Genomic DNA, 26,681 nt, shown 5'->3' on the forward strand with positions numbered 1-26,681 from the left:
TTTTTGTACTCTGGAGACATCCATCCTAGAGCCCTTCATTGAGCTCAGTCTGGACCCAAAGATGCTCTTGCAGCTTACCACCTAGTTATTATCTTGAAATTCTTACTACCTCTGTGTTGGATCCCATGTCATCTTTTTTCTTGGTTTTATTCCTCTTTTGGGTGGAGTACATGCTCCAGTAGTTTCCTAAGAACGACTGCATGGATGGAAGGTTAAGTTTTTAAGATTTAATGTTTCTAAAAGCATATTTATTCCATTCTCGTACTTGGCTATTTGTTTGACATAGTATATAATTCTAGGTTAAAAATTATTTTCCCTCAGAATTTTGAAGGCATCACTCAATTGTCTTGAGCTTCCAGTATTGCTATTAAATAATATGGTACTGTTCTTATTCCTAATCCTTTATAAATACCTTTCCTCTTTCCTTTTTCTCTTTCTTAGTATCCTCTTTTTATCACTATTGTTCTTGGGCCTTTTTTTCTCTTTTTTTTTTTTCCATTTATTCTGTTGGTACCTAGTGAGACCTGGAGATATTCTTTGATTCAAGGAAATGCTTTAGTGTTGTTTAGTGATAGTTTCCTCACCACCATTTCCTCTGTTCTCTTATTCAACAACTCCTTTTAATCAAAAATTAGATTTAGAAAAAACTAGAAAAACGTTTTCTTAACTTTTCACTCCTATTTTCCATACTTTTGCTTTTCTGTTTTGGTTTTTGATCCACCAGTAAGAGATTTCCTCAACATTACCTTCCAATCCTTTCACAAAAACATATTTTGGCTATCATAGTTTTAATTTCTAATAGCTCTTTCTTTTTCCCCAGTTGTTCTCTTCTTTTTTATAGCATCCTATTCTTGTTTTTTGGATGGTATCTTCTCTTATCTCTTCCTAAATAATTAGGCACTGAAAAACTGATTGGAAGCTTTTGTGTGTAGAGATCATAACTAGAGAGCATTAAGATGACCCACCACCCTTTATTGGAAATACCCCAACGTCAGTGTCCATTAGTTTTTTGTCTGTTTGTTTTTTCTTGTGCTGTTCATCTCTAGCAAAGAATCAATCCATCATTCTCCTCCCTGGAGAGTATATATCCTTAGTGTCTGCATTCTGGAGCTAGGCAGGGGCAGAGGGATGGAGTTTTACCATTCATTATGGAGACTTTTACTTCAGCCCCTTCGTTCAGTCCCGCACCTGACCTCTGCCTGCTCTGTGTCTGGTGTCCCTACATATAGATGTTCTCTGATGTAGTTTCTTCAGTGAATAGAATTCTCTTTCCTGTGGGTGCTGGGGAAGGTAGTCACCCTCTGGGCAGTGTGGGGATGGATACTTGGGGAATCTAACTTCTCCTTACATAAACTTCAAATCATTTTTGTGTTTTCAACTCCCTTCTTCACCTTCACTTCCACAGTACCTGGTGCTTCTAACTCCTATGCTTTTCTGTGGTTTTACAGATGGTTTGGCTTAACTCTTGTTGTTATTACACACACACAACCTTTCCCCCTTACCCCACAGGTATTGGTTTCACCTTCTATCTGTTAAGTCACTATGAATCCTACATACACTGTCCATCTTTATATATTGTAATCTGCAATTATAGATAATGCTCATCGAGTTTGCATTTCTGTTTCTTATTCTTATTTTTGAGGATTTTTCAAGAGAAGAACAGAATGTAAAATGTCTGTCTCCGGTATTTAAAGAAGTCTCTTGTCCTGGTTAATTAGTAATGAGGAATAGAGAGTCATCTGCAATATCATAAGGTTCTAATAAAATCTGGTCTAGCTCGCAGCCAGAAACAGCATGTTTCCTCCAACTGCATTTTTAATTATTCCCACTTATTGGTACACATCCATTTATAACTGGACTTCTGAAAACCATCTAGGATTTCCCTCATATTCATTGCTAATTCAATGCAATTTAAAAGACCTCTCTGTTTTTTTCTAAATATTCTGTATAAACTGGCTTCAGCCTCTTCTTTAGAACAATCAGAATAAATATCGTCTTAGAAATACACAAATGCTGAAGAGGGTCCATCATCACAGTTATTTATTTATTCATTTAGAATGTGTGTTTGGAACGCCTATAATACAAGACTGAAGAAGCACTGAACAAAACAGATACAGTCCCTGCTGTTATGTAGCCCACATTGTCACGGTGGGAGAAAAGCAATAAACAGACAAATATATAATATGTCAGATGGTGATGAGTGCTAAAAAGATCTCGGAGAATTAAGTCTCCCCACGTTGTCACTCATTAGTCTCTCTCTCATCAAGAGAAAAAGGCTCAAGATGTTTATGTTCAATATTTGGAAAATGTTAAATATTGTTAGTAGGAAATCAGTGACTATACTTTCTTGAAAAGTGATCACATTTTAAATTCCATGATTGTCTTACTTAAGCAAAATAGAAATAAATCTTTTTTTTACCTAGAGAGGGGATTTTTAAAATTTATATTAAACATTGTATAAGAAATGGCCCCTTAGATTTAAACTAATATTTATATTCAGTGTTTGGAAAATGTTAAGTATTATAAGTATGGAATTAGTGATTATTTATACTTACTCAAGGAACATGGTACAAATTTCATGATTATTTCTTCCTTAAGCAAAATACATAAGTGCACCTGTTTGCACATAGAGATGGGATTTTTAAGTTTATAATAAGCATTGTACAAGAAATGGCCCCTTAGATTAAAACTGAATATTACCCCAGTAATTGTGTCACATGTTACAGTTCAAGTACAGTTTTGTGCTGTAGAAGCACAGAGCAGAAGCCAACAATCTTGCTTCTCATCTATAACAAGCCAGTAAGCAGAATTTTTCAATAAATTTTTCAAATCAGTTAGTATTTTGATGAAGTAAGATAATAGATGAAAATTAAAAGTGTCCTTGAAAAACCTCTTGATTTGATAGACAGTCTTTAGTGTCAATTCTTGTATATGAGTTGTTATCATTGGTATTTTGTAGTATTCTTGCTGCTGCTTAATTGAGAACACTGACGAGTGGCTCAAACACTGACGAGTGTTTGCCCCAACTTTAGAACAATTTTATTTATTGAAGAAAACTTTCCACTGGAAGTAACAGATTTTGCTAGGCTGACATCTCTTAAATATATTTCCAGTTAATATTACACATTTCTTCTGATGTATAATCGCAGTAGAGGGCCACAGAGATGTCATGTGAATTTAACTACAATAACTATAGCTTTTCCAGATTTCAGTCTGTTACTAGCAAAGGGTCATACATGCAGAATTCACCAGAGAAGGAGAAGCTCGCTTCCATTTACTGAGGGCTCAACGTGTTTGGCACTCAGTACTATTTATGATATGTTTGTTATTTCATTTCTTCATTCCTACCTTAACCCTGTGAGGTGGTCCCCATATCATCCCCATTTTACAGATGAGGAAACTGTGCTTCAGTAATAATTAAGTTTTACAAGGTCACACTATTAGTAAATGGCAAAGCTAGGATTCAAAGCCAGTGTCCACCCCCATGAGGTGAGTTCTATTACTCTCCCCCATTTTGCAGATAAGGAAACAGAGGCTCTGAGGTTAAATAACTTGCTGAGATAACTAGTACATGACTGAACCGAGACTTAAGTGGAGGCAGGTAGACCAGAGCCCATGCTTTTTGAACCACTATATTGTGCTGCCTCTCTAGTAGGACAGGAAGGATTTTTGTTCAGTGTTTTTTGAAAATCTATTAGTAATTGAATGTCGCTTTAAAGCAAGAAAATTACAATAAAGGAGTACCTTTCAGTCATTTTGCTGACCTAAAATTCTTTTTAAAAAAGTTTTTATGCAACTCACATAGTTACAAAATTTTTTCTTCTGATGAGAATTTTTAAGATCTACTCTCTCAGCCACTTACAAATATTAATGTATTATTAACTGTACTCACCATGCTGTACACTATATCCGCAGAACTCATTTATCTTACAAGTGAAAGTTTGTACCTTTTGACCACCTTCACTCATTTCCCTCACCCATTACTCCCTGCCTCTGGCACTCACCAATCTGTTCTCTGTTTCTGTGTGTGTGTGTGTGTGGGGGGGGTTGTTGTTTTTTTTTAGATTCCACATATAAGTGAGATCATACAGAATTTGTCTTTCTCTGACTTATTTTGCTTGGCATAATGCCCTCCATTCATCTTGTCACATGTGGCAGGTTTTCTTCTTTTTATGAGTGAATAATATTCCAGTATGTATATATGCCCCATTTTCTTAATCCATTCATCCATTGGTGTTTCCATGTCTTAGCTATTATAAATAATGATGCAGTGAACATAAGGCTGCAGATAGCTCTTCGAGATAGGATTTCCTTTTTCTGAGAAATAGAGTTGCCAGATATTATGGTAATTCAATTTTTAATTTTTTGAAGAACCTCCATCTATTATTATCACTTGTTTAATTGTCTCTCTTTCCTGCTAGACTGTGAAGGGCATACAGGTGATTATATGTCTGTATATGATGAAAGTTCAATTGATATTTACTGAATGAATATAAATGTCAATATTTTCTATTAGGACATCTTGGGGCATTCAACTGAGTGATTTTCATAATAATGGTTCCAAACCAACTTATTATGTCAAATTAGAATCAGATTCACGTGCACAGAAATAAATCTTGATAGAAGTGTGAAATTCCACCAGACTCTGAGACAGGGTTTCATAAACTCTGAATTACATGCACTTGGGCTATCATACTGTTATCATACCAAACCTACTTCTCTAGGAATTTCAGATGAACTAAATAAAATAGTCACTTTTTCTTAAAATTTGTATTTGATATTAGCCCTAACCTCCTTAGTAATCAGTGATCTATAATTGATTCGTAATAACAATCTATGGGATATAGCTATTTAGGTCTAGAGTTATAACAAAGCTAAACATTACCAGGTTCTGTTATAGCTAAATAAATGATAGGGTTCTATCAGACATGGAAGCATACTATAAAACCTTTATAGTCAAAACAGTGTGCTATTGGTACATGAGTAGACTAATAGGACAGTGGAATAGAAGTTCAAAATTAGACCCAAATACATATGGATATTTAGTTATGACAAAAGCAGCATCTCAGAGCACTAGGGTAAAGATGGACTTTTTAATTAAATGGTGCTGGGACAACTAAGTAGCCATAAGGATAAAATTAATCCATATCTCACACCATGAACAAGAATGAACTAAATGGGTTAGGTATCTAAGTTTAAAAAATGATACCAGACAAATAATAGATGAAAACATGAGTAACTTCCTCTTTCCTTGGTGAAGAAAAAGGCTTTCTAACTAAGATCTAAGAATAGAGAAATAGAGAAGGAAAAATTCATAAATTTAACTATATTTAAAAAAAATGTTCCATAACAACAAAAAAAGTCAAAATAAAACTAAAAAATGAGAGAAAATATTTACAACATATACCACAGATCCATTGTATTTAAAGAATTGAACAAAGGGCCAAAACACGATAGAAAAATGGGGGGAAAAATAACAGTTTATTTAAAAAGAGATTAAAATGGTACTCAGACATTTGGAAAAACATCTTTAAACTGACTTATAATTAGAGAAATGCAAACGAAAACTCTGAGGTATCATTTTCACCTGTCAGGCTGGAAAAAGCTTTATAAATGTACATTCTATTGATGCAGCTGTTAGAAAACAGACACCCTTATACAGGTGAGAATGAAAATTGGTACAACCCCTCTGGAAGGAAATTGGGTAATGCCTAACGAAACTTTATATACACTCACCTTTTGACCCAGCATCCCGTTTTTAGAAATCTACCCTGAAGATACACCTCAAATGATACAAAAATATGTACGCACATGGTTATTCATTGCAGTTCTGTTTATAATTGCAAAATATTGGAAACAATCTAAATGCTTATATATAGAGAGAAGCTAAATAAACTATTATACATCCACTTGGAGTACTAGGCAGCTATAAAAAGAAGAATGAAGAAGATCTTTGTGATTTTTCAAGATGTGCTCTTACCTGGGGAGGAAAGTGCAAGAGAATATCTATGGGACGCTAACTGTCATGGAAGAAAGGAAGTGATATAAAAAAATGCACATGTATCTGCTTATTTGTACAGAAGAAATATAGGAAGGATAAACCACAGAGAAAAGTGATTGGTTACCTAAAGCAGAGGGATAGGAAAGGAATGGAAAGTAGTGGATGATGGGAATGGTGTACAGGGATGAAGAGGGACTGACACTTCTTTAAATATATCTTTTTGTATAGCTTTGACTCAAAAACATACTAATGTTTCACAGACCCCAACATTAGTTAAAACCAACCAGTATATGTGGGAAACCCAAAATGGAATGCAAACACTCGCAAATGAACCTAACTGTAATGCAAATAAATAACATAGCCACACTATGGAGACAGAGAAAATAAAAAGCTAACTTAACTTTGGAAAACAGTATCTTGACTGAATACCATAAGGCTAAAGACAAAAAGAAATGTACATAAATGCTATAATCTAGTTAATAAATGTGTTTCTCACGTGGGTATGTGTTAACAATTCTGAAAATCCTTCATGTATATACTGGAATTGAATGAGTAAGTAAATAATTTGTAAATAACAAGGCCTGGTTTCTTATTGTTGGAGAAAGAAGTTACAAATGAGGAAACAGACATCTGAAATGAGCCAGGTGTTACTGGATGGAAATTTGAGGAATCAGTATATACCCATAGTTTTAAATATATATATATAATATATTTAATATATATACATTTATATATATTATTATATGTTATATGTTATGTATTATATTAAATTAATATATATTATATATTTATATATTTATACATTATATTAATATATATTTAAAACTATGGGTATATTTAAAACTATATATATTCATATATATATATATATATGTATCTATCGATATAGGTATATATAGAGAGAGAAATACAGAAATATAGATGGATGTTTATGTGTAAATCAGTATACGCATATATACATGCATTTCCTAGCTCTGTCCACTGAGAGGACTCAAAAGCAATGACACTTAAATAGCATTAAGCACACCTATGGCTCAGGTCTTGTTTTCTAAACACCATTCTCCAATAAACAAAACCAAGGCTCTGGAGAAGTAAAACTGCTACGTCTGGGGCAGGGTTAATACAAGACAAGCCTGGGACATCTTGTGGTTCCAGAAAGCAAGAAAGTGCTTTAAAAAAAAAAAAAAAACAGATGAGGGAGCTTCTTGAAAGAACACAGATGCCAACCTGAAGGAGATCATAATGACCAAAGTTGGAACAAATTGAACAACAAAATAAATATAGTAGTATTGGATTATAACCAATGGAATAAAGTAAATCCGTATTTATTAAATCAGTCAAATAAACAAATGAGGAAGAAGGACAGCTCTTTCTTCCAGTAGAATTCCAGTTAATGTAGAAGTAAAAAGGGAAATAGAAAATCATTATTAGGCAAACACCACAGTAATAATTGCTGCAGACCAGATCCACTGATGGACACGAAAATAAGTGGGCAAGTGTTTGAGGAGAAATAGGATATGCATTGTCTCAAAGTATCTACCCCCAAGATATTTATTAACTACAAGGGGGAAAATAATAAATTTACAGTAGAAAAACCTGGCAGAAACCTTGACCTTAACCAAAGGATCACCAGTAACAGGACCTGTGAATGTCATGAGCCCTATGATATGATCCACTGAGAAGGACACAACATTGTTTTTGTGGTATTCTTGCCAAAAAATTTCAGTTGAATTATGAGGAAAACAGATAAATCCAAAATGATGGGCACTTGACAAAATGATCAGTACTCTTCGAAAGTGTCAGGATCCTAAGAGACAAAGACTGAGGAGTTTTTACAGACTACAAAAATCTAAGGAGAAATAATAACTAAATGCAATATGGGGTCCTGGATGGAATCCTGCAGCAGAAAAAGCACACCCGTGGAAAACTGACAAAATTTGAATAATGCCTTTAGTTCATAGCATTATGGCAATGTTATTTCCCGGTTTTGATAATTATGCTATGGTTATATAAGATGTTAATAATAAATTACACTGGGTGAGGGATATATGGAAACTGTGTACTACTTTTGCAACATTTCTGTAGATCTAAAATTAGTTCAAAATAAAAAGTTAAAGAAAAAATTCTACTGCTGAAAAAAAGGGGTGTTGTAGAGCTCCAAGCTGGAAAGCTGAGGCAGAAGCCAAGTCTGGGAGCTGTTCTTAGCTTCCAGTCCCAGGGTAAGGATTAGAGTCAGAGCTGAAGAACAGGAGAAAAGGAAGAGAAAGTGGTTGTTTAGTCTGAGTCTCCAGGTACCTAGAAATACAAAAAGCCAAACTAGTGTTGGAAGGGATGTGCTGAGTAGGAAGTCCATCAGGTGGTGATGAGGGAGTTCGAGGAGTGTGAAAAGGAGGAGGCATGGAGTATGGGATATGAGAGCAGACCTGAGCGAAGGGCAACTGCAACATTAGAATTTAACTGATGCAAATGCCAGTCATTGTGTAAATTAAATTTTTGTGTCCAAATGAATTCCAGATATTCAAAGCTGCCTTTTTTTTTTTATGTGAGATTAGCTTAATGCTGTCGCAGATTATTCATTTGAAATAGAAAATGGTCTTTGGAGAGTGAAGGCCCGAGACTTTTAACATGAGCTTGACAGATTTGCTGCTACTCAATCATTTGATTAGAGCCTTTGAGGAGGATTATGCTTAGTTTTATTGTGTACGGCAATAAATCAAAAGCTTTTTATACCCAAAGCCAGACTGACCTCCAGTCTTTTCTTTTGTCTGTATATCCTACAAATCTCCCCTTTTCTTTCTTCCCTCATAGCAGTAATCTAAAATTTACTCACTGTCTTCTTCAAAGAATTAACATGATTCTGGTCATATCAGATACATTTTGGATAGAATTGTTTTAATAACTAATATTGTATACCAACTATACTTAAATAACTTTTTTTTAAGTTTAAGGATTTAACATAAGAAAAACTTGAGATGGAAAAAATTAGTAATACAAGAAAGATAGCTGAAAATGAAATTTCAACCGGCCATTGTGAGAAACAAGAATTCACCACGGAGAAAGGTTTTACGTGCTGATTTATTGAGGATGGACTAATTCTGAACCATTTTCAGGAAGTTGGAATAATAGTGACTGAGTATGAGTGGCCATGATGACTTCCTCAAAGCTCTCGGGGGGTGATCTAATATCCATCACTGAACACTGGTACAATGAGAGACTGAAGAAAAAAACTACATTCTCAGACTCGTTTCCTATTTATATACGTAGGAAAAGTTTTAGATAACATCAATAGACAATTTGCAGGAAGTACCAAATGTTTTCGACAGATTGTATGTACGTAAAAGTACTACGTAACTACTTTGAAATGTCTAGTAAATAACCTATTTTGAGCCACAGTGCAAATTTCATGAAGGTGTTGAATGATTTTTCAGCCTGATTCTGCAAAGGAATCGAGACTTTATGTTTGGAATACCAAAGAAATATTTAAAATTAAAAGGAAAGCAGCCACAAAAGAGGCAACTTTTGCAATGTTATCTAACCTTTGTTAACTAAAACCTCATTCAGCCAAGAGCATAGATGATTTTTAACGAAATCGGTAAAAGAACCCTCTTCCTAAATTTCAGAATTTTTATCTTCAAACTTAATCTCATTACTTTAGGTAAAGGGTAAATTACAGCTGATTTGCTCAGCTGTGTTTCACTTTGAGACGTAGAATCAACTGAAGTAGAATACGATGCAAGTTCATATTGATTCAGAGGTTTGCTGTTTACCTTTTATAAAGTGGAGATTTGTATCCATGTGTGGACATAACCACTGACATTTGCTGTTCATTGAGAGGACAGGTCAATTGCTGCCAAGGTTTCTCTTTGGGTTCCTTATGTCGTGCTTAAGATAGGTAATAAAACAATGACCAATCTATCTAAAGAAAAAGAGTGGAATTTTTTTACTACAACTTTACATTTCCAGTTCCATATTTTGTTCAGATATTGCTTCACTCACAAGCAATTCCTATCCTCAGCTTTACATGTGTAGTAACATTTCCTCTATTGTTCAGTTTTTTGTGCTTAATGACAAGGATTTCAGGTATTTTTTTTAAGTGACATTTCCAGAATTTGTTAAAGAGCTAGGATGACCATACCTACAGATTAAGAGTCTGTTCAAAGCAGAACACTTTAGTCGATGACTGCTCTCTGAGAGAGAATTGAAAAGCTGGAGTCCCAGGAATTTATGAATGCTCCTAGGGAAGATATGAGATACCTAGAGGCACAAAGCCAGTAGCTGAAAAAGAAGAGCCTGCAGAACCTTGATGATGACAGTGATGCTGGCGGAGAGGAAGAGGCTGTGATGAGCAACAGCTGACATTATACGCTCATACTGTGTGCTGAGGACTGAGCCACGAGTTTTCCATACATTCAGGCTGAATCTCCCCTGCCAATTTCATGGTATCTACACAATCCCACCACTTTTGTGGGTACTCCTGAGCCAACAGAGTGGTCTAAATTAAAATCACCCTCTGCACTTGCCCTTGAGGCAAAGAGTGAGCTCCATGCAAATTCAAACAGAAAACCAGAGCTTCAGACTCCATGTTCCAGCCAGACAGCCCAGACCCTGGATGATAAGACTTATACGTTTTCTAAGTTCTTTGAATTTAAGACCTGCATCTAACAAAAATCTCACTCCTTCTTCCTATTAACTAATTTTGATTCTTTTGTCTCGAGGTGCTCAGAAAATACTTAATGATAATTCTTAAATCTGAGTCATTTTTGTAAGATGGTTCATAATACAACTGTAATTAAAAAAAAAAGTGATGACATAAGCATATGTGTTTGTTGAGACTAACATGGTTTGTCTCTGATTATTTTATTCCTAATGCTTAGTTACTAGATCAGACTCTTTCCTATACTGCTCCATGCTGAATAAACATTAGATTAATGTAAATACTTATTCTCAGGCTTCCTATTTTTTATAATCCAGAGGGAAAACAATTTGTATTTATAAATTTTAATTGTGAATGATGATATCATATATATACAATAGAAATATTGTATCAAATTTCTGATCTTAGATAAATCAGGCATTCTCCAAGTTAGCAGCTTTTATTTTTACTTGAAAAAGTTGAGGAATGAGGAGACAGAAGACCATGTTAGAGAATGATCATGTGATAACCATGGCTATTGTTTTTGCTACTGATAAACTATCTGCATTCTTATCTTTCTTTTGTAGGTGGTTGCCTATCACTATTGCCAAGCAGATAATGCCTACACCTGCCTGGTGCCAGAATTTGTCCACAACGTGGCTGCCCTGCTCTGTCGCTCACCTCAGCTGGCAGCCTATCGGGAGCAGCTTCTTCGGGAGCCTCACCTACAGAGCATGCTGAGCCTTCGGTCCTGTGTTCAAGACCCCATGGCCTCCTTCCGGAGGGGCGTCCTGGAGCCCCTGGAGAGTCTCCACAAAGGTACAGATGAGTTGCAAAGAAGGAGAAAGGTGGAGGCTTTGGAGCCCAGGTTCACCTGAGGCATGTTAGAGAAATGATTGTTTTTTCATCACATTGCCAAAACTGAATGTTCCATAGCTGATGTCCTACAGGATACAGTCAACAGCTTGAAAAAGTAGAATTTCCTACAGGAACTGCTACTTCCTCCTTTCTTTATAAAAATTCTCATTCCCATTTGCAAATATAATGCATTTTTCTTTTACCGAAGACCGTAGATCTTTCAGTCCTTTCTGTGGAGTTCAAATAAATCAGTAAAGCCATGGCTCCAATTCAGTGTTACGGAGTTTCTGTGGTTAGAAACCTTCTCAGTCTTGATGTTTAGTGTTTTTTATTACTCTGCAGTTCAGGTAAAATTAAATTACATCCATAGGTGCACAACACTGTGTATATACTAAAAATCCCTTGTCCATTGAAAGGCATAAAAATATATTTTTTAAGTGGGGAAAGAAATGAAATGGAATCCTTCTCCCTCATGCTTGTGCCTTTTCTCTCCCTTTCCTCTGCAATTCTGGTACTGGCTGTGCAGATATCCCCTTCTTCACCTGTCTCTGCCCCGTCCCCTTAACAATGTTCTGCTAGTGCTGGAAGCCAAAGAAAAATATTTAAGTAAGCATAAGATTCCTGAGCAATCCTGTGGATCCCTGGGAGACTTATTTACCTTTCTCGAGGATTTCAGAGATACTCATAAGAACAAGTGATTATGACTTCTCTTCTAGCCACCACCTCCGGTTAGTTCAGCCTCTGTGCTGGTTATTCAGATATCAGAGTTTCTTCTCTCAACTCTCATGACCTCTGTCTATACCTCTGCTACCTAACAGCTTTACCATACCCTAAACTTTTTTAAATCCTGGAATTTCCCCACAAATATTTTTAAGCGTATTTTTTGTACATTGAAGTTCCTCATCCACCAGTATGAAATGAAAGGAGATACTAATTTGCTATCAGAACTAAAAGGAAGATAATTGACATGTTATGTGCAGCTTTTCTGAACAAACATGTTGTCTGATAGGAGCCTTCTTTTCATTTTTGATAATTTCTGTACAATACACCAGTAATAAAATCTCATGTACGAGGATTCAGTTCTGACTTCAGTACTAGCTACCATCTCTTCTCTTGCAGTCCCTGTAATTCTTATTTCTCTCAAGTACCAAGGCAGAGTCTTAGGATGGGACTACTAAGGAAGATAGTTCAAGTGTTTGTTAAATATACATGTGAGGGCAGTGGGGAATCCCTGGTGAATATATATTTACAAGGGATTAAAAAGAAGAGTTAAAGGGCTTAGGAAACCTTTCCAGGGACTCGTCAGCTAGCATAGTGGCTTCTAAGAAGCACCTCGTTTAAGGTATTCATTAGTCCTTGCCTTGACAAAATAAGGAAGTAGAAACAGCCTAGAATTTGTGTGGATATAAATACAGGTGTCATTTTGCATATACAGGTATGTAAAGATTAGGTAGATTATGTCTCCCCTACTTTTTCAATGTTAACATAGTTTTTATTCTGTGAAATAATAGTGGTAGTGGATAGTAGTTGTACTTTAAATGTTCTTACATAGCAAAGCATGAAGTAGCAATCCTTTATTTGTCCCTAATTTTTAAAAAAAATTTCATTAGTCTGTAAAATCTTTTCAAAGCTACTGAGTTAGAATATGTATTTCAATAACTTACAAAAGTTTGAAAAAGAACATGCAGAAGCATTCTTATATGGCAGTTGCATGTGAAAGGCACAGTCTAAAGATCATTAAGGTCTCACCTCTTAAGTTGATAATTGAGAAACTTCATCATTTAGCAAAGGAAAAGGATATTTTTAAGGAATAGTTCTGATTGCAATATTAGTACCATTTGGAAATTCTTTGCATTTATTCTTCTGAATCCTAAAAAATATATTCTTAGATAAACATGCCATCCTGATGTCTTCACAGATGAAATCTTTTTTGACACTTCATATCACCTCTCTTAATAGGTGATTTCTAAGTAACTCCTTCAAAGGAAGGCAATCTCAGAAAAGAAAAAAAAGGAGGTGGGGGAGCCAAGATTTCGAACAATATAATTATCTTAAGTGGGGCACATATTTCTTTTTAAAAAAAAAAAAAGAAATGATATATTGTCTACTTTACTCATGGGATAAATAATATAATCTGCTGGGAATTTATGCAAATAAAAATTTAATTTTATTGGCCATTGAATTATTTTGTTCTTTAAAATGTCTAAATCATAATGTTCTTGATCTTTATGCTTGAGAATTGTGTTTGAAATGTTTTTCCCAAAGAAAATCTCAACAGGTGTGTTATCAGCCTTTTTCTCCACTTGAAAATCATGGTTTTCTTATGAAGGAGCCTGGGTTAAGTTAAAGGAGGTATAATTGAAGTGGTGGAGACAGTGGTGTGCGGGTAAATTTTTAACAGCCAGCTGCAGGAGGAGGTTTCCACTGAGTAAATAAATATTCCCACCTTGGCCAATTTTAGGCTACCAGCTGCTTAACAACCAGTTCTTGAAAAATACTGCAGTGGGCTCTCCTGAACCAGTCATGCTGGCTCCAGCACACCACTGGGTGGGGCTTGGTGGTGGTGCTCGGGAACAAGGGATAGATCTATTATATATGCCCAGCAGAATGCAATTAAAAAATTCCTCTATGGAAATTAAAGACACAATTACACTTGTGGGAGCCAAGATCCTCAAAAGCAAGAACATAAGAGCCCCCAGTTGTGTGGGTAAATTCCAATTAGTGCCAAGCAACTCCTCTCTCTTTCTAAATTCTTCGCACTCCCTAAAGGAATAATGTGTTTTCTTAGTACCACATCATATAAAATGACATTTCATTAATAATCATTGTTAATAGTTAGAGCTGGAATCCTACTTCATTTCTCTTCCTAATAAGTCACCAGATGAGAGTAATATTTAAAACTCTTCATAATTTGAGAACTGACTTATAGTACTTAGGACATTGAAATTAAATTCCTTTATGTAGTTTGTACTCTAGGGAGGAAATAGAAAGTCTTATTAATCATGCAAAAAAATAAAATCTACGTATTTTCAAATGTGAAGCCAAAATATGTAGAGTTTCAGTTGGTCTTGACTCTTATAAAGGCTGAAAGAGCCAATCTTGTACAGAAGTCCGCAGACTTCCTTCCATCCCCAGCGTCATCTTTCTCCTCCTCAGATATTTCCCACTTCCGCCATCCAGTGACTTCTTTCTCTCTTTCCCCTGCCTTCCTCCCTTCAGAACTTGTAAGGTCCTACTAACTAGTAACTTTCACTTGTTACTCACAATTCATTTGTACTAAAATGTTAATTCAACCTGGGGATTTTTAATCTCCGTATTCAATGTAGTTTAAGAATCAGTAAGCATTTAATGAGATTGGAAGCCTGAACTCTCACCAACCCTTCTACACCCTAGCCCTAGGGATAAACTGATCTTGACGGTTTAGCATAGAGTCCAGGAGGGAGCTGGACACAAACATGGCAGATATTTATCTTTCCCTCATGAGTTCTCCCCTGGGAAGATCACACAAGGGTCTCGTCTCATTGAAGCTACTTTAAGGATAGTGTAGGAGGCTTCTAGTTCTGTAAGATCTTGTGTTCCAGCTTGGCTAATTCAGATCTATTGGCTAAGATTCCTTTTCTCTGTTCATCCCTTCCTTCCCACTACACATTCACATGTAGTCTATGTCTCGTTTTTCAAAGTAAACCCTTTTTTTTTTTTAATTCCCAAAGGAACATGTGATACTGTTCTCTTTAATGCTATCAGGAAAAAAAAGTCAGCACATTCTTTTCAACCTTTTTTAAGTATTAATATAAGAGAAAAATTAACTACCATGTATAAATTCTTATAAATGCAATGCTAGGCTGTCTCACATCTGATACCATGGGGGGAAATGATGAGGATAATACATGCATTTCATGTATTATATATGTGACAAAAGCTTTCACATGTGAAAACAAAATGAATTCACTAAATTCTTTATAATAAATTAGGTACCCTGCACATTTAGTAAACAAACAAAAGATATTTTTTAATATTTTTTCCAAACAGATATGTAATCAAAGAACCAAAAGCACTTATCCACTTGGTAATTAAGTCATTTCTTTCTTTCTATCTCAGAGAGAAAAATTCCAGATGAAGATTTCATCATCTTAATTGATGGATTAAATGAAGCAGAATTCCACAAACCGGATTATGGGGATACAATTGTATCATTTCTGAGTAAAATGATTGGAAAATTTCCTTCCTGGCTCAAACTAATTGTAACAGTTAGGACCAGTTTACAGGTATGTGTTTGCTTTTGGATCATAAATTATTTCCCTTGAAAAGTGCTTAAACTGAAAAAGTTCTGGGTTATTGTTACTTTAGTGATGAGTTTTTCCAAACTTCTATGATGTCCTAGAGCCCTAGCAAGAATAATTCCCGAAGAACATATTTTGAGAGTAAGAGATATGATCTAGAGAGCATTCTCTGTATAGGACTCTTTCTTAGCTCAGACTCCCGTTCCCATTGCTCTGGATAAGTTTTGATAAAGTGTGTCCAAAACAGCATGAAAAGAAAGTCCATTTTTCTAGATTTGTCCTGAGGACAGACAGCAATGCAAATAGAGTCCTTAACACTCTAATGTACTGTTTGGCTTTTGTTTTATATTTTTTTATCGTTTAATGCCATGCAGTCAATGTCAGTTCAATCTACAGTCTAGAGTCAAATTTTCTAGTTCCTCCCTCTGCTTCTACTTGAACAACTTTTCTGTAGCATGAAGGTGAACTTTCTTCTGTGTATGCCTTATTCTAAGAAATATTGGCAATATTTAGGCTTTGGATTTAACTTACTACAACTAGGAGATACAATTTTTTTTTTTTATTTCCTTCCCTGCTCACTCACTGAATACTTAATGACCTAGAAGAAGGACTAGGAATATGAAACTTAGCCTATAAAGACATATGGGCTAAGGATAAATGATTCCACCTTCTTTACATTCCACTGTCGCTGAGTTGGTATCTCCCATTCCTTACCTATTCACACTTGGTTTGGAACAGTTTCTCAGCTGTTCTTCCCCTAACCATCGCTTCTTTTGATGAACATTAAAATCTCACATATTATATAACCATTCCACTACAGCAGGTCCTCGAATAATGTCATTGCTTTCTTTGTTCATCGTTGTTTCATTATAACATTAATGAGATACCATAGAAACTTAACTCTTGTTTATATCAATTAGCCTATGGTAAAATTGGTTTTGTTATATACATTGTTTCGCTTAAAGTTTCAAAACCTATCAATGACATTAAGTGAGGATTTACTGTATTTTGATGTAACCCCCTTATAACAATCAATTGCTAATGTACAGGAAATAGTCTTAGCTCCCTCCCTTTTTCCTCTCCCAGACACTTACCATGTTTCCCCGAAAATAAGACCTAGGGGACAATTCGCTCTAATGCGTCTTTTGGAGCAAAAATTAATATAAGACCCAGTATTATATTATATTATATTATATTATATTATATTATATTATATTATATTATATTATATTATATTATATTATATTAAAGACCCGGTCTTATATTATAGTAAAGTAAGACTGGGTCTTATATTAATTTTTACTCCAAAAGACACATTAGAGCTGATTGTCCAGCTAGATCTTATTTTCGGGAAAACACGGTAGTAGCATTCCTATATATTGAGCAGTTAGCTTTACTGCCTTCTTTGACTAAAAGCTATACTTATACTCCTGGCCACCACCTTGCAGATGTTTTTAATTAATCTCAAAGTAATTTGAGTTAAAGAATGTGGATGAATCAACATTAATGCTTCTTTACAATTAAAAATTATGTAATCTACCATTATTGGTCAGTAGCTTGATTGTTAAAGATGAAGAATGAATAAAAGAAACTTCCAAGAACACGATCTCTGGCAAGTTTTACTAAGTGTATGCTTAGGAGATGTTATCCTCGTTTATGTTCTTACATAACATCATGTGTAATCTCAAAAGACATTTTAAGTACGACTTGGTAGAGCAGATGACTTAATTTTTCAGCTACACCAAGTAACAGGGAAAGTACTATATATATTAATCTACGAAGTTCAAATCTCAGTGTCTGCATAAATTAAGACCTGCGTTAAATAACTCCCCAGATACTTCGTTCACTTCAACCAAGAAGTTTTAAAAATTATTTTCATCCTTCTCTGACAGTGAAAGAATTCATAGACCTTAAAAAATGAACCCTCATCATATCATAGACTGTGTAGATGCCTGACCAATGTGCTATACACCTCAAGCTGAAGTAGAATAATATTGAATGTCAACTCTAAGTATATAGGTGTATATATAGTCACAGGATGTGGAGTACAGCATAGGGAAGATAGTCAATAGTACTGTAACAGCTGTATAAGATGTCAGAGGGGCAGTAGCTTGCGGGGCTGGGTTATCACTTTATGAAAGGTTTAAATGTCTAACTATTACGTTGCTTTGTACACCTGAGACTAATAAAAACAAATGAACCCTCATATTGATCATTCATTATTTCCACAGACGTTTTATAAGTACTTGAGGTGTGTCAAGCACTTTCTAGGAGCTGAGGATACAACAATCATAAAGCTTACATTCTAGTGAGGAACACAAACAATAAATAAGTGAAAAATTAAACATACTAAAATTGTAGGTAGTTTTAGTGCTATGAAGACAAATAAAATAGGGTAAAGGGGTGATAGTTATTTTAGATAGGGCAGTTAGGGAAGACCTCTCCAAAGAGCCTTGTAAAGTGATGAGATCTGTTTTACCTTTTTAAAACATTGTTTTGGCTGCTGTGTAGATGATGAAATGTAGGAGATCAAAAATGGAAGCAGAAGTACAGGTGAAAGGTAACGGTGGCTTAGACTAGAATGGTGATGGTGCAGACCTGTTACGTGGTCATGACTGGATAACATTTTGAAGGAGAATCACAAGTATTTGATGATGGGCTGAATGTGGGTGTGAGCAAGAGAGAAGATTCAAAAGTGAATCTTTTGGTGAGCAACGGGGTAAATGCTGGTTTGAGGAAAGGAGAAAGATCACAGATACCTCCTGCAATTTGGTGGTAGGGTCGGTGGTAATACCATTTATCGACATGGGGAGGTCTTGCGGAGGGGGGCAAAATTCAGTAGTTCTGATTTGGTCACATTAAGGTTGTCTATAAAACTTCCAAGTGTAAATGTTTAATAAACATAAAAAATGAGAGCTCAGGGAAGATGACTAAACTGGAAACATAAAGTTAGGCATCATCTGCATATTGATGATATTTAGAACAATGGGACCAAATAAACTGTTCTAGGGAGGGAGAGTAGCTAGACGAGAGAAAAGAAGGGAGACCTGAGCCCAGCGTGGACTGGGAAATGAAAGAGGAGCCAGGAAAAGAGCCTGGGTAGGAGTGGCCATTGTGCTCAGAGGAACACGAGGGAAACATGCTATGAAGCAGGCTAAAGAAAGTAACTCAAGGAGAAAGGTGTGATCACCTGTGTCATATACTGCTGAGAGTCTGAGGAAGATAGATGAGAACTGCAACTTGATGACTGGATTTGGCAAGGCGAGGATTATTTATTGATAACCTTGACAAGAGCCATTTCAGTGAAGTGATGGGGTTGAAGCCTAATTGCAACAAATGGGAAGGGAGGAATTCGATATAGTAGGACATAGAGAAAACTTTATGTGAAGTTTTACTAAAAATGGGACCAGAGGTATAGGATTGTAGCTGGAGGGAGGAATTATGAGGTCATCTGTGTGATCCAGTAGAGAAGAAATTGATACAGGAGACAGAGTGGATATTTACATGAGCCAAGTCTGTAAGCAGATAAGATAGAATCCAGAGCATAAGAATCACCACGGAGCCCTGTCACCTTTCCCCAATATCATTTCCAAGCAGATCACCAAGATACCAAGCTTTCCACTATTAGAAGTATTCCTTTGTGCTAAGGCATCTCCAAAAGGCCTACATTAAAATGCAGTCATTTTATTAGGGTTAGAAAGCCATATTTTTATTTTTTACTGAATTGTACTTTGACGTTATGCCATGGTTTGCGCTGAGAAAAATTAAAACAAAAAAAATCTATCGAACTCCATTTTCTGTTTATTTTAGGAGTGTTATTTAGAATATCAACCATTAAGTCACTCCTAAGGTATCCTTTATGAATACCCATAAAAAAAATTATCTTAAGTCTCAATATTAGAAAAAGTTGTGTTTCTCCTGTGCAACTAATTTGTTTGAATCTATGGATACTAAGATTTGATCATGTTTCCTTCTTTCCTCTGGCCACTTGGAAGTTCAGAATAAATTTTTGGACCCCATAGTTATCATAAAAGTTAGGGGAAATTGAAGGTCTTTCTGTCTCTTTCTCTCTCCATCTGTTTTAGGAAATTACCAAGCTGCTGCCTTTCCATAGGATTTTTTTGGATCGACTAGAAGAGAATGAAGCCATAGACCAGGACCTGCAGGCTTACATCCTGCATCGGATACACAGCAGCTCTGAGATCCAGAATAACATTTCACTTAATGGCAAAATGGACAATACTACATTTGGCAAACTCAGTTCTCATCTCAAGACTCTCAGTCAAGGGTCCTATCTATACCTGAAACTCACATTTGACCTCATAGAGAAAGGCTATCTAGTGTTAAAGAGCTCTAGCTACAAAGTAGTTCCTGTTTCTCTCTCCGAGGTTTATTTACTCCAGTGCAATATGAAGTTCCCCACCCAGTCCTCCTTTGACCGGGTGATGCCTCTCCTGAATGTGGCAGTGGCCTCTCTCCACCCCCTGACTGACGAACATATCTTCCAAGCCATCAATGCTGGCAGCATTGAAGGCACACTAGAATGGGAGGACTTTCAGCAGAGAATGGAGAACCTCTCCATGTTTCTAATCAAGCGCAGAGACATGACTCGTATGTTTGTACATCCTTCTTTTCGAGAATGGCTTATCTGGAGAGAAGAAGGAGAGAAAACCAAATTTCTCTGTGATCCCAGGTAAGCCATAGATCTATAACAAGCAATTGTGAGCCTATTTTGTATTTATCGCATGAAGCATGGGTATTGAGAGCATGAGAAATGTTCTTCATTGAACATTTCACATAAAGGAAACGTCATCTCTCTTTCTTCTCAAGACAAGGGTATAATGAGATTAATTTATTTCCTCACAGTGTTATTTCCTTAAGACTCAAAAGCTGCATAGATATTTAGAATGCTCCCATACATTCCTGTATTTTCCTAAATAATTTTCTCTGATCGTACTGGTGATTCCAGGCTATAATTAACTATCCATTTAACAGACTTCCTCAATGTTCTTCATATATGAAGAAAGAATTACTATACTGTTCATCTCTTTAACTTAGAGCAGAATCATTTTAAAACAGTGATTGCTCTTTTAAAAGCCATACCATTGTTAAAGATACCAATGACTAACCCCATTAAAGCCCAGCCACTGCTAAGATTTTCACTGCAAAAGGGAATCTTAAACCTCAATGCTGGAAAAGACTTGCAGAGATCAGCTGGTCTAGTCACTCTACCTTTAGATAAGGTGTCATCCCCCATTTTACTATAAAGACCTTAAGATTCTGAATCACTTGCCCAGTGTCATCAGTTAATAGGTGCGAGAAAGGAGGAGGGACTAGAATAGGGCTGGTGAATATGTGGCATCTACTACCACTCCCCTGTCCTGCAGCCATGGCAGACATCACTGGTTTACCCCAGCACTCTTTCCTGATGAGCTTGACCCTGACTTAAGAATCTCAGCTCAACAAACCAGTCTAGATATGAAACTGCTCTACCCGTTCTCTTGGGTAGAACCTAGATCTCTAGCATCCTAGCAAGGTATGCTTTCTATTCCTCCACACTGCCTTCGTAAAAGAATTATTCCTTTAATAAAGTTGGTGTTTTCAAAAGCAGGGATGTTCCTGATTTCCTGAAAACAAAGAAGACACCAACAACATAGCTGACAAATGCAGAGCTTTTTCGGGCTCCAAAGGAAGATAGGCCAAATTTGACTGTGCCCCGCCCCCCACCCGCCACCGCCATGACTCATCAGAGAGACTCATCAGAGACCTCTCTGACTGTGTTGGGGTTTTATTACTCTCCTGGCATATTCTCACCCAGCCTTATTAGAGACAACTGTGCTTGTGGGCATGATGCTCAGCCTACTTCATGCTGATTCATTAGAAAATTAGTTCCAGATTCCAGTGAAGATATCACACCAGGCAATAGATTTCGTGGTATTTCTCTGAGAGGGAAACTTTTAAAGAAACAATCTGATGGAAAGAACATGAATTTATGAGTCAGACTGCTCACATAAATCCTACCTCTTCTAAGAACTGTGACCTTTGGAAAGTTACATGTTTTTGAGATAGTTTTCTTATCTACATAAAAGAGATGGTAATTCTTAAAGTTGTTGAGAATTAAGTGAGGTCATGTAGTAAGTATAATACCTAGAATAGTACAGAGTGTACAGTGTTTAGGAAATACTTTTTCCTCTCCTGTCTTTTCAGGAATACACTGTACAAGTATACCTTAACTGAATCCTATAGCAGCAGCCTCATGCTGTTAGCATTTGGGGGCACAAGATTAAGAAAACAAAACTTGAGTTCGAGTCTCTCCTATGAATTGTATGGTATTCCCAAGAGGATTTTATTATTACTCGCACTAGTACTGCTACTCATGCTTAACACATGGAGTTTGCAACCACTTAGTTAAGAAAAAGAGACCCATCTGGAATTGCCTATAAACCCTTTGAAATCAGTTTCCAGTGAAACTTTGCTGGCTGCTCTGCTCGCTCATCCTGGGACATCTCAGCAGATTGAGAGCTGAGGTCCAGGGCAGCCAGACTACCACTGAATTAACAGTATCCTTGCAACCGATGAAATCCTCAGAGCTCCCAAAGGAGAAAATGTGTTATTTAGACAGCCATATCATGGCTTTACAGGTTTACCTTCTCAACATTGTTTAACTAGGAGCATTTTGGCAGCAGGCTGATACACTGGGACAAGAAGAGCAAACACTTTTCACTCAAATGCTGTGTACAGGCTTGCCTCAGATATTGCAGGTTGGTTTCAGACCTCCACGATAAAGCGAGTTGTAATCTTTTTGTTGATGGAGGGTCTTGCCTTCAATTTGTAGATAAAAAACTCAACATCTGTGGAGCACAATAAAGCAAGGTGCAATAAAACGAGGTATGCCTGCAGTCTGTTGCCTGGCGATTGAATAACACTCAGGGCTGCTGAGGGATCATCATATATCATTTAATGACAGAGAGTAAAATACTGGACCAAGAGTTATCATAAAAGCTTCCTTACATTTCATTTCGGTTGGTATTCAGTCTTCTGCCCAGCACTGTCTGGCACCAGCTTTGTTACTAAAGTATTGATCTCAGAGCTTGAGGCCCCCTGGGTCAATGAGATGGAAATTCACTAAGAATTTAATGCTACTGGCAAAGCCCAAACTGGCCTTTCAAAGAAACTGGCTGTAATTGCTTTCCATTTCAGGCGAGTCTGATTAGCAGAACTCTAAGCGGAATTTGTCTTTGTGGCCTTCAGCCTCTACTTCTGTATGTTGTTTCTCCCTCTGTTCACTTTCTGTCCAGCTTATCTCTAGAGAATCTAATGTATCTCACTAGACCACCGTGCATCTGAGTGCATCTGAGATCATACTAGGTAGGCCAGTGGCTGACACGCGTATCTCTGTGTAAGGAGATCTTTCAGAAGCAACAGAGTGTCTCTTCTAGTCCATTTTCTTGGACTTTCAACACTCACTTGTTCACCCTGAACTTGACCTTATTAGGGAACGAGACACAGATGAGGATATTCTACTGAAGCCAAAAGTAGTTGATCTTCATCAGAAATAGGATACCCAGGGAGGTACTTCAGTAACCTGAGGATAGTGCTAGAAAGAGGAAATATGTAGCAGAGCCAGAGGTCAGTGCTACAGTTGAGACAGAGTTTTCTTTATTTTAAATATCAGACTTCCTGTTGTATCAGAATCAGGGCAGAAAATCCATACCCCTGAGAGAATGACCTAATATTGCAGAGACATATAACTGTCACAGAAAGAGATGTCTTTTCTTGGCTTAGTAACAGAGGGGGGTAGTTGTATATGTGTGCGTGTGCACGTGTGCGTGCATGTGTATGTGTGTGTTTATCAAACTGTAAGCAAAGTATCACTCAAAAATTTTTTATCACATCAAAGATTTTGGATTTGCACTCTAGATAAAAGTGTGCCCCTTGAAGCACAAACCTGAGACCTCACCACCTTATTCTGCTTTCTGTTTCCCACTATTTATCACTGTCATACTCTATCATACTCTGAAATTAATCTGGCCTATATTTTATTCCCTTGGTCACTGAAATATAGATTAACTCACTAATCTAATAAACTAATCTCTGTTATGCTAATAAGAGGGAAGTAGAAAACCCATTTGAAGCAACTTGTGCATTTTAAGTAAGGCGTTTGAGAGAAGTCACCAGCCTTTGTCATCCAACCTTTTAATGAATTTGATAGTTGAAATTTGCCTCTGACAGAGTCGACATTTGGGGGCCCCCAGCCTAGTGGTGCTGCTTAATATTTCTCCATAGCTTCGGCTATCCCTGAATGAATCCCCACTCTTTTTTTCTGTGTCCTTTCCTCAATATCTATTTTCATGGTCTTAACCCTCCCCTCCCCTAGAAACAGCTTGCAGATCAACATATTTATGTACATGCGGGAATATATATGTAAGAATTTGATATAGAGATTAGAATACTCAGCTGCCTTATTTTTAACTTTCTGAATAAAACACATAAAGCTTGTTGTGAACTTTATTTAATGAGCTGATAAAACCTGAGGTTGTGATTTGGAAGACTACTTGGGGTTGTCCTGACTTCCTCAAACTAAGAGAAGCAAATTTCATGGTGGGTGAAAAAGGTAAAAGGCTACACACATCCTGCTTATACCTATGAGGATAGTTGAGTACTTACTTGATTCTTTGTGACCAGAGTTGATTTATTATAATAAATAGTCTATTTAGATTTTTGCTAATTATTTTGGCTGTGTTAGTCAGTGAATTGCATATTGGACACCTGATGCTCCAAAATCCATGCCACACAGCAGAGTGTCAGAGAAGAAGCAATTTAAGGAAAAAAAGAGGACATTCTTCCTATAATGGCAAACTCACTGTGCTGGGAACCTGTACCGCCTGGCTTCTTATAGAATACAAGGGTCAGAAGTGACCACAGCACAGAATGGTCAGTTGCAGGGTTGTGGTGATTTTGTTTGTTTGGTTTCTTTTCATCCAAATGTGAGCCTCCAGGCCAGAAGATGTTTAATCTTACTCTCGCTAAAGCACTAACTCAAGATCACTGCTTCTGATGGCCACTGAAGGCTCCCACAACAAACCTTGAATTGGAGGGTGTGTTCTGCTTTCTAGAAGCTTTAGGAAAGAATTCAACAAAGTGACGGATCCTGGGAAGAAAAAAGGGGCCCCTGGAGTGAAAGCAGCCCTTAGGAGGTTTGGAAGCATTAAAGCAAAGAGAAAGGAGGTGTAACAAACATCTTTTACTAGCACTTGACTATTAGTAGATGATCTTAACCTGCCTGAAAATATTAACTTTCTAATCACTGTTCTGGGTCTAGGTCTGCTTCCCTTCTAATTCTTTTCTACCACTCAGGGGAAATCAGTCTTCTGATGTCATGATTTAGGTGTGAGAGAGTTCGTTCATCTGTAATATTATTGTGGATTTGTCTAATTTGCCAATAAGTATTTTCTTTCTTATTATCTAAGTTTCTAACTCCCTATTAGCATCAAGAGTAAATTTTAGATGCAAATCTGAAATACTACTCTAGTGACCGTAGTCATGGTTTTATGACATAATGCAAGGGAAAAATTATATGAAAGCTAATGTATATCTTGGACTATGTCCAGTTTGCCAATGCATGAATGTCCTCCAAATTTACAAATTTGTTTTCTCCCAGCATAAATCATAGGACCCACATCTATTAGTCAAATACGCAAACTGTTCCCATCTTTAAAACTGTCATACCTTTGAAGATGGACAGCAATAACATTTTTTTTCTTTTCCAAATCCAAAATTAAGTTTGAAAAACCTAGTAATCAGAATTCTTCTCCAGCATATTTAAAACAGAGAACTACTTATTCCTACTCATGTGAAGTTTGCTAAGTTAATAAATATACAGAGAAATAGTTCTGCTTATGATAAGATGGAGAGAGAGCATCATTTTATGACTTGGCAGGCATGAAAAGAGTCAACTAATGAAAACACAGGACTTGCACTCTCCTATATTGTTTGATTTTGCTGAGAAAGTGTTGCTTATATGTTTTAAAAGTTTGTGTGTGTGTGTGTGTACATACATACATAAATACTTGTATATATGTCTTTTTTTTTAAGGTGAGTATGCCTGGTGTAGCAAATGCTAGTTAAAATAACTTCACCTAAAAATCTGAAAATGGGGAGAAGTAGAATAGATGGTTGAGCAGATAGTAGTCCCCCCTTATCCACGTGTGACATGTTTAAGACCCTCAGTAGACGCTTGACACTGTGAATAATACCCAACCCTATGTATAGCATGTTTTTTCCTATACATACATACCTATGATGAAGTTAACTTATAAAATAGGCACAGTAAGAGATTAACAATAGCTAATAATAAAATAGAACAATTATAGCAATATTCTATAGTAAAAAATATGTGAATGTGCGCACTGGAGATTCTCTCTCTCTCTCTCTCTCTCTTCCCCCCCCCCCCCCCAATAACCAATCTGATAACCGAGACTGCTACTAAGTGACTAACAAACGGGTAGTATGTACAGTGTGGAGACACTGGACAAAGGGATGATTCACGTGCTGGGCGGGATGGAGCGGGACAGTGTGAAATTTCATCACACTATTCAGAACAGCATGCAATTTAAAACGTATGAATTGTTTATTTCTGGAATTTTCCATTTAATATTTTTGGAGCAGTTGTCCACAGGTAACTAAAATCATTAAAAGCGAAAACCACGGATAAGGGGTAACTACCGTACTGAACGTTGCATAGGAAGTAGCGGCTAATTTGTCCTATTAATGAGTCTCTGAACCAACAACACTGGCTGAATGAAAAGGTGGGAATCCCACAGACTTTCCTAGCTTGTCAAACGAAGATGAATAGCACAGCAACCAGGAATTATTGCCAGCTTAGTGGGATGTGACAGCACATTTTCTT

General features: G+C 36.5%; 1 protein-coding gene across 13 annotated transcripts in view; it reads left to right on the forward strand.

Annotated features, from left to right (window-relative positions):
* Positions 1 to 26,681, forward strand: part of TANC2 (tetratricopeptide repeat, ankyrin repeat and coiled-coil containing 2) — a 341,550-nt gene that overhangs the window by 264,069 nt on the left and 50,800 nt on the right. For all 13 annotated transcript variants that reach the window (XM_074320171.2, XM_074320170.2, XM_074320174.2 and 10 more), the window contains 3 exons: positions 11,222 to 11,453; positions 15,591 to 15,757; positions 19,858 to 20,465. In XM_074320171.2, the coding sequence (XP_074176272.2) occupies positions 11,222 to 11,453; positions 15,591 to 15,757; positions 19,858 to 20,465 (1,007 nt within the window). The remainder of the gene's footprint in view (positions 1 to 11,221; positions 11,454 to 15,590; positions 15,758 to 19,857; positions 20,466 to 26,681) is intronic.

The sequence above is a fragment of the Rhinolophus sinicus genome, chromosome 12, assembly GCF_057876585.1.
Source record: "Rhinolophus sinicus isolate RSI-liver-muscle chromosome 12, RSI-T2T, whole genome shotgun sequence".
NCBI lineage: Eukaryota > Metazoa > Chordata > Mammalia > Chiroptera > Rhinolophidae > Rhinolophus > Rhinolophus sinicus.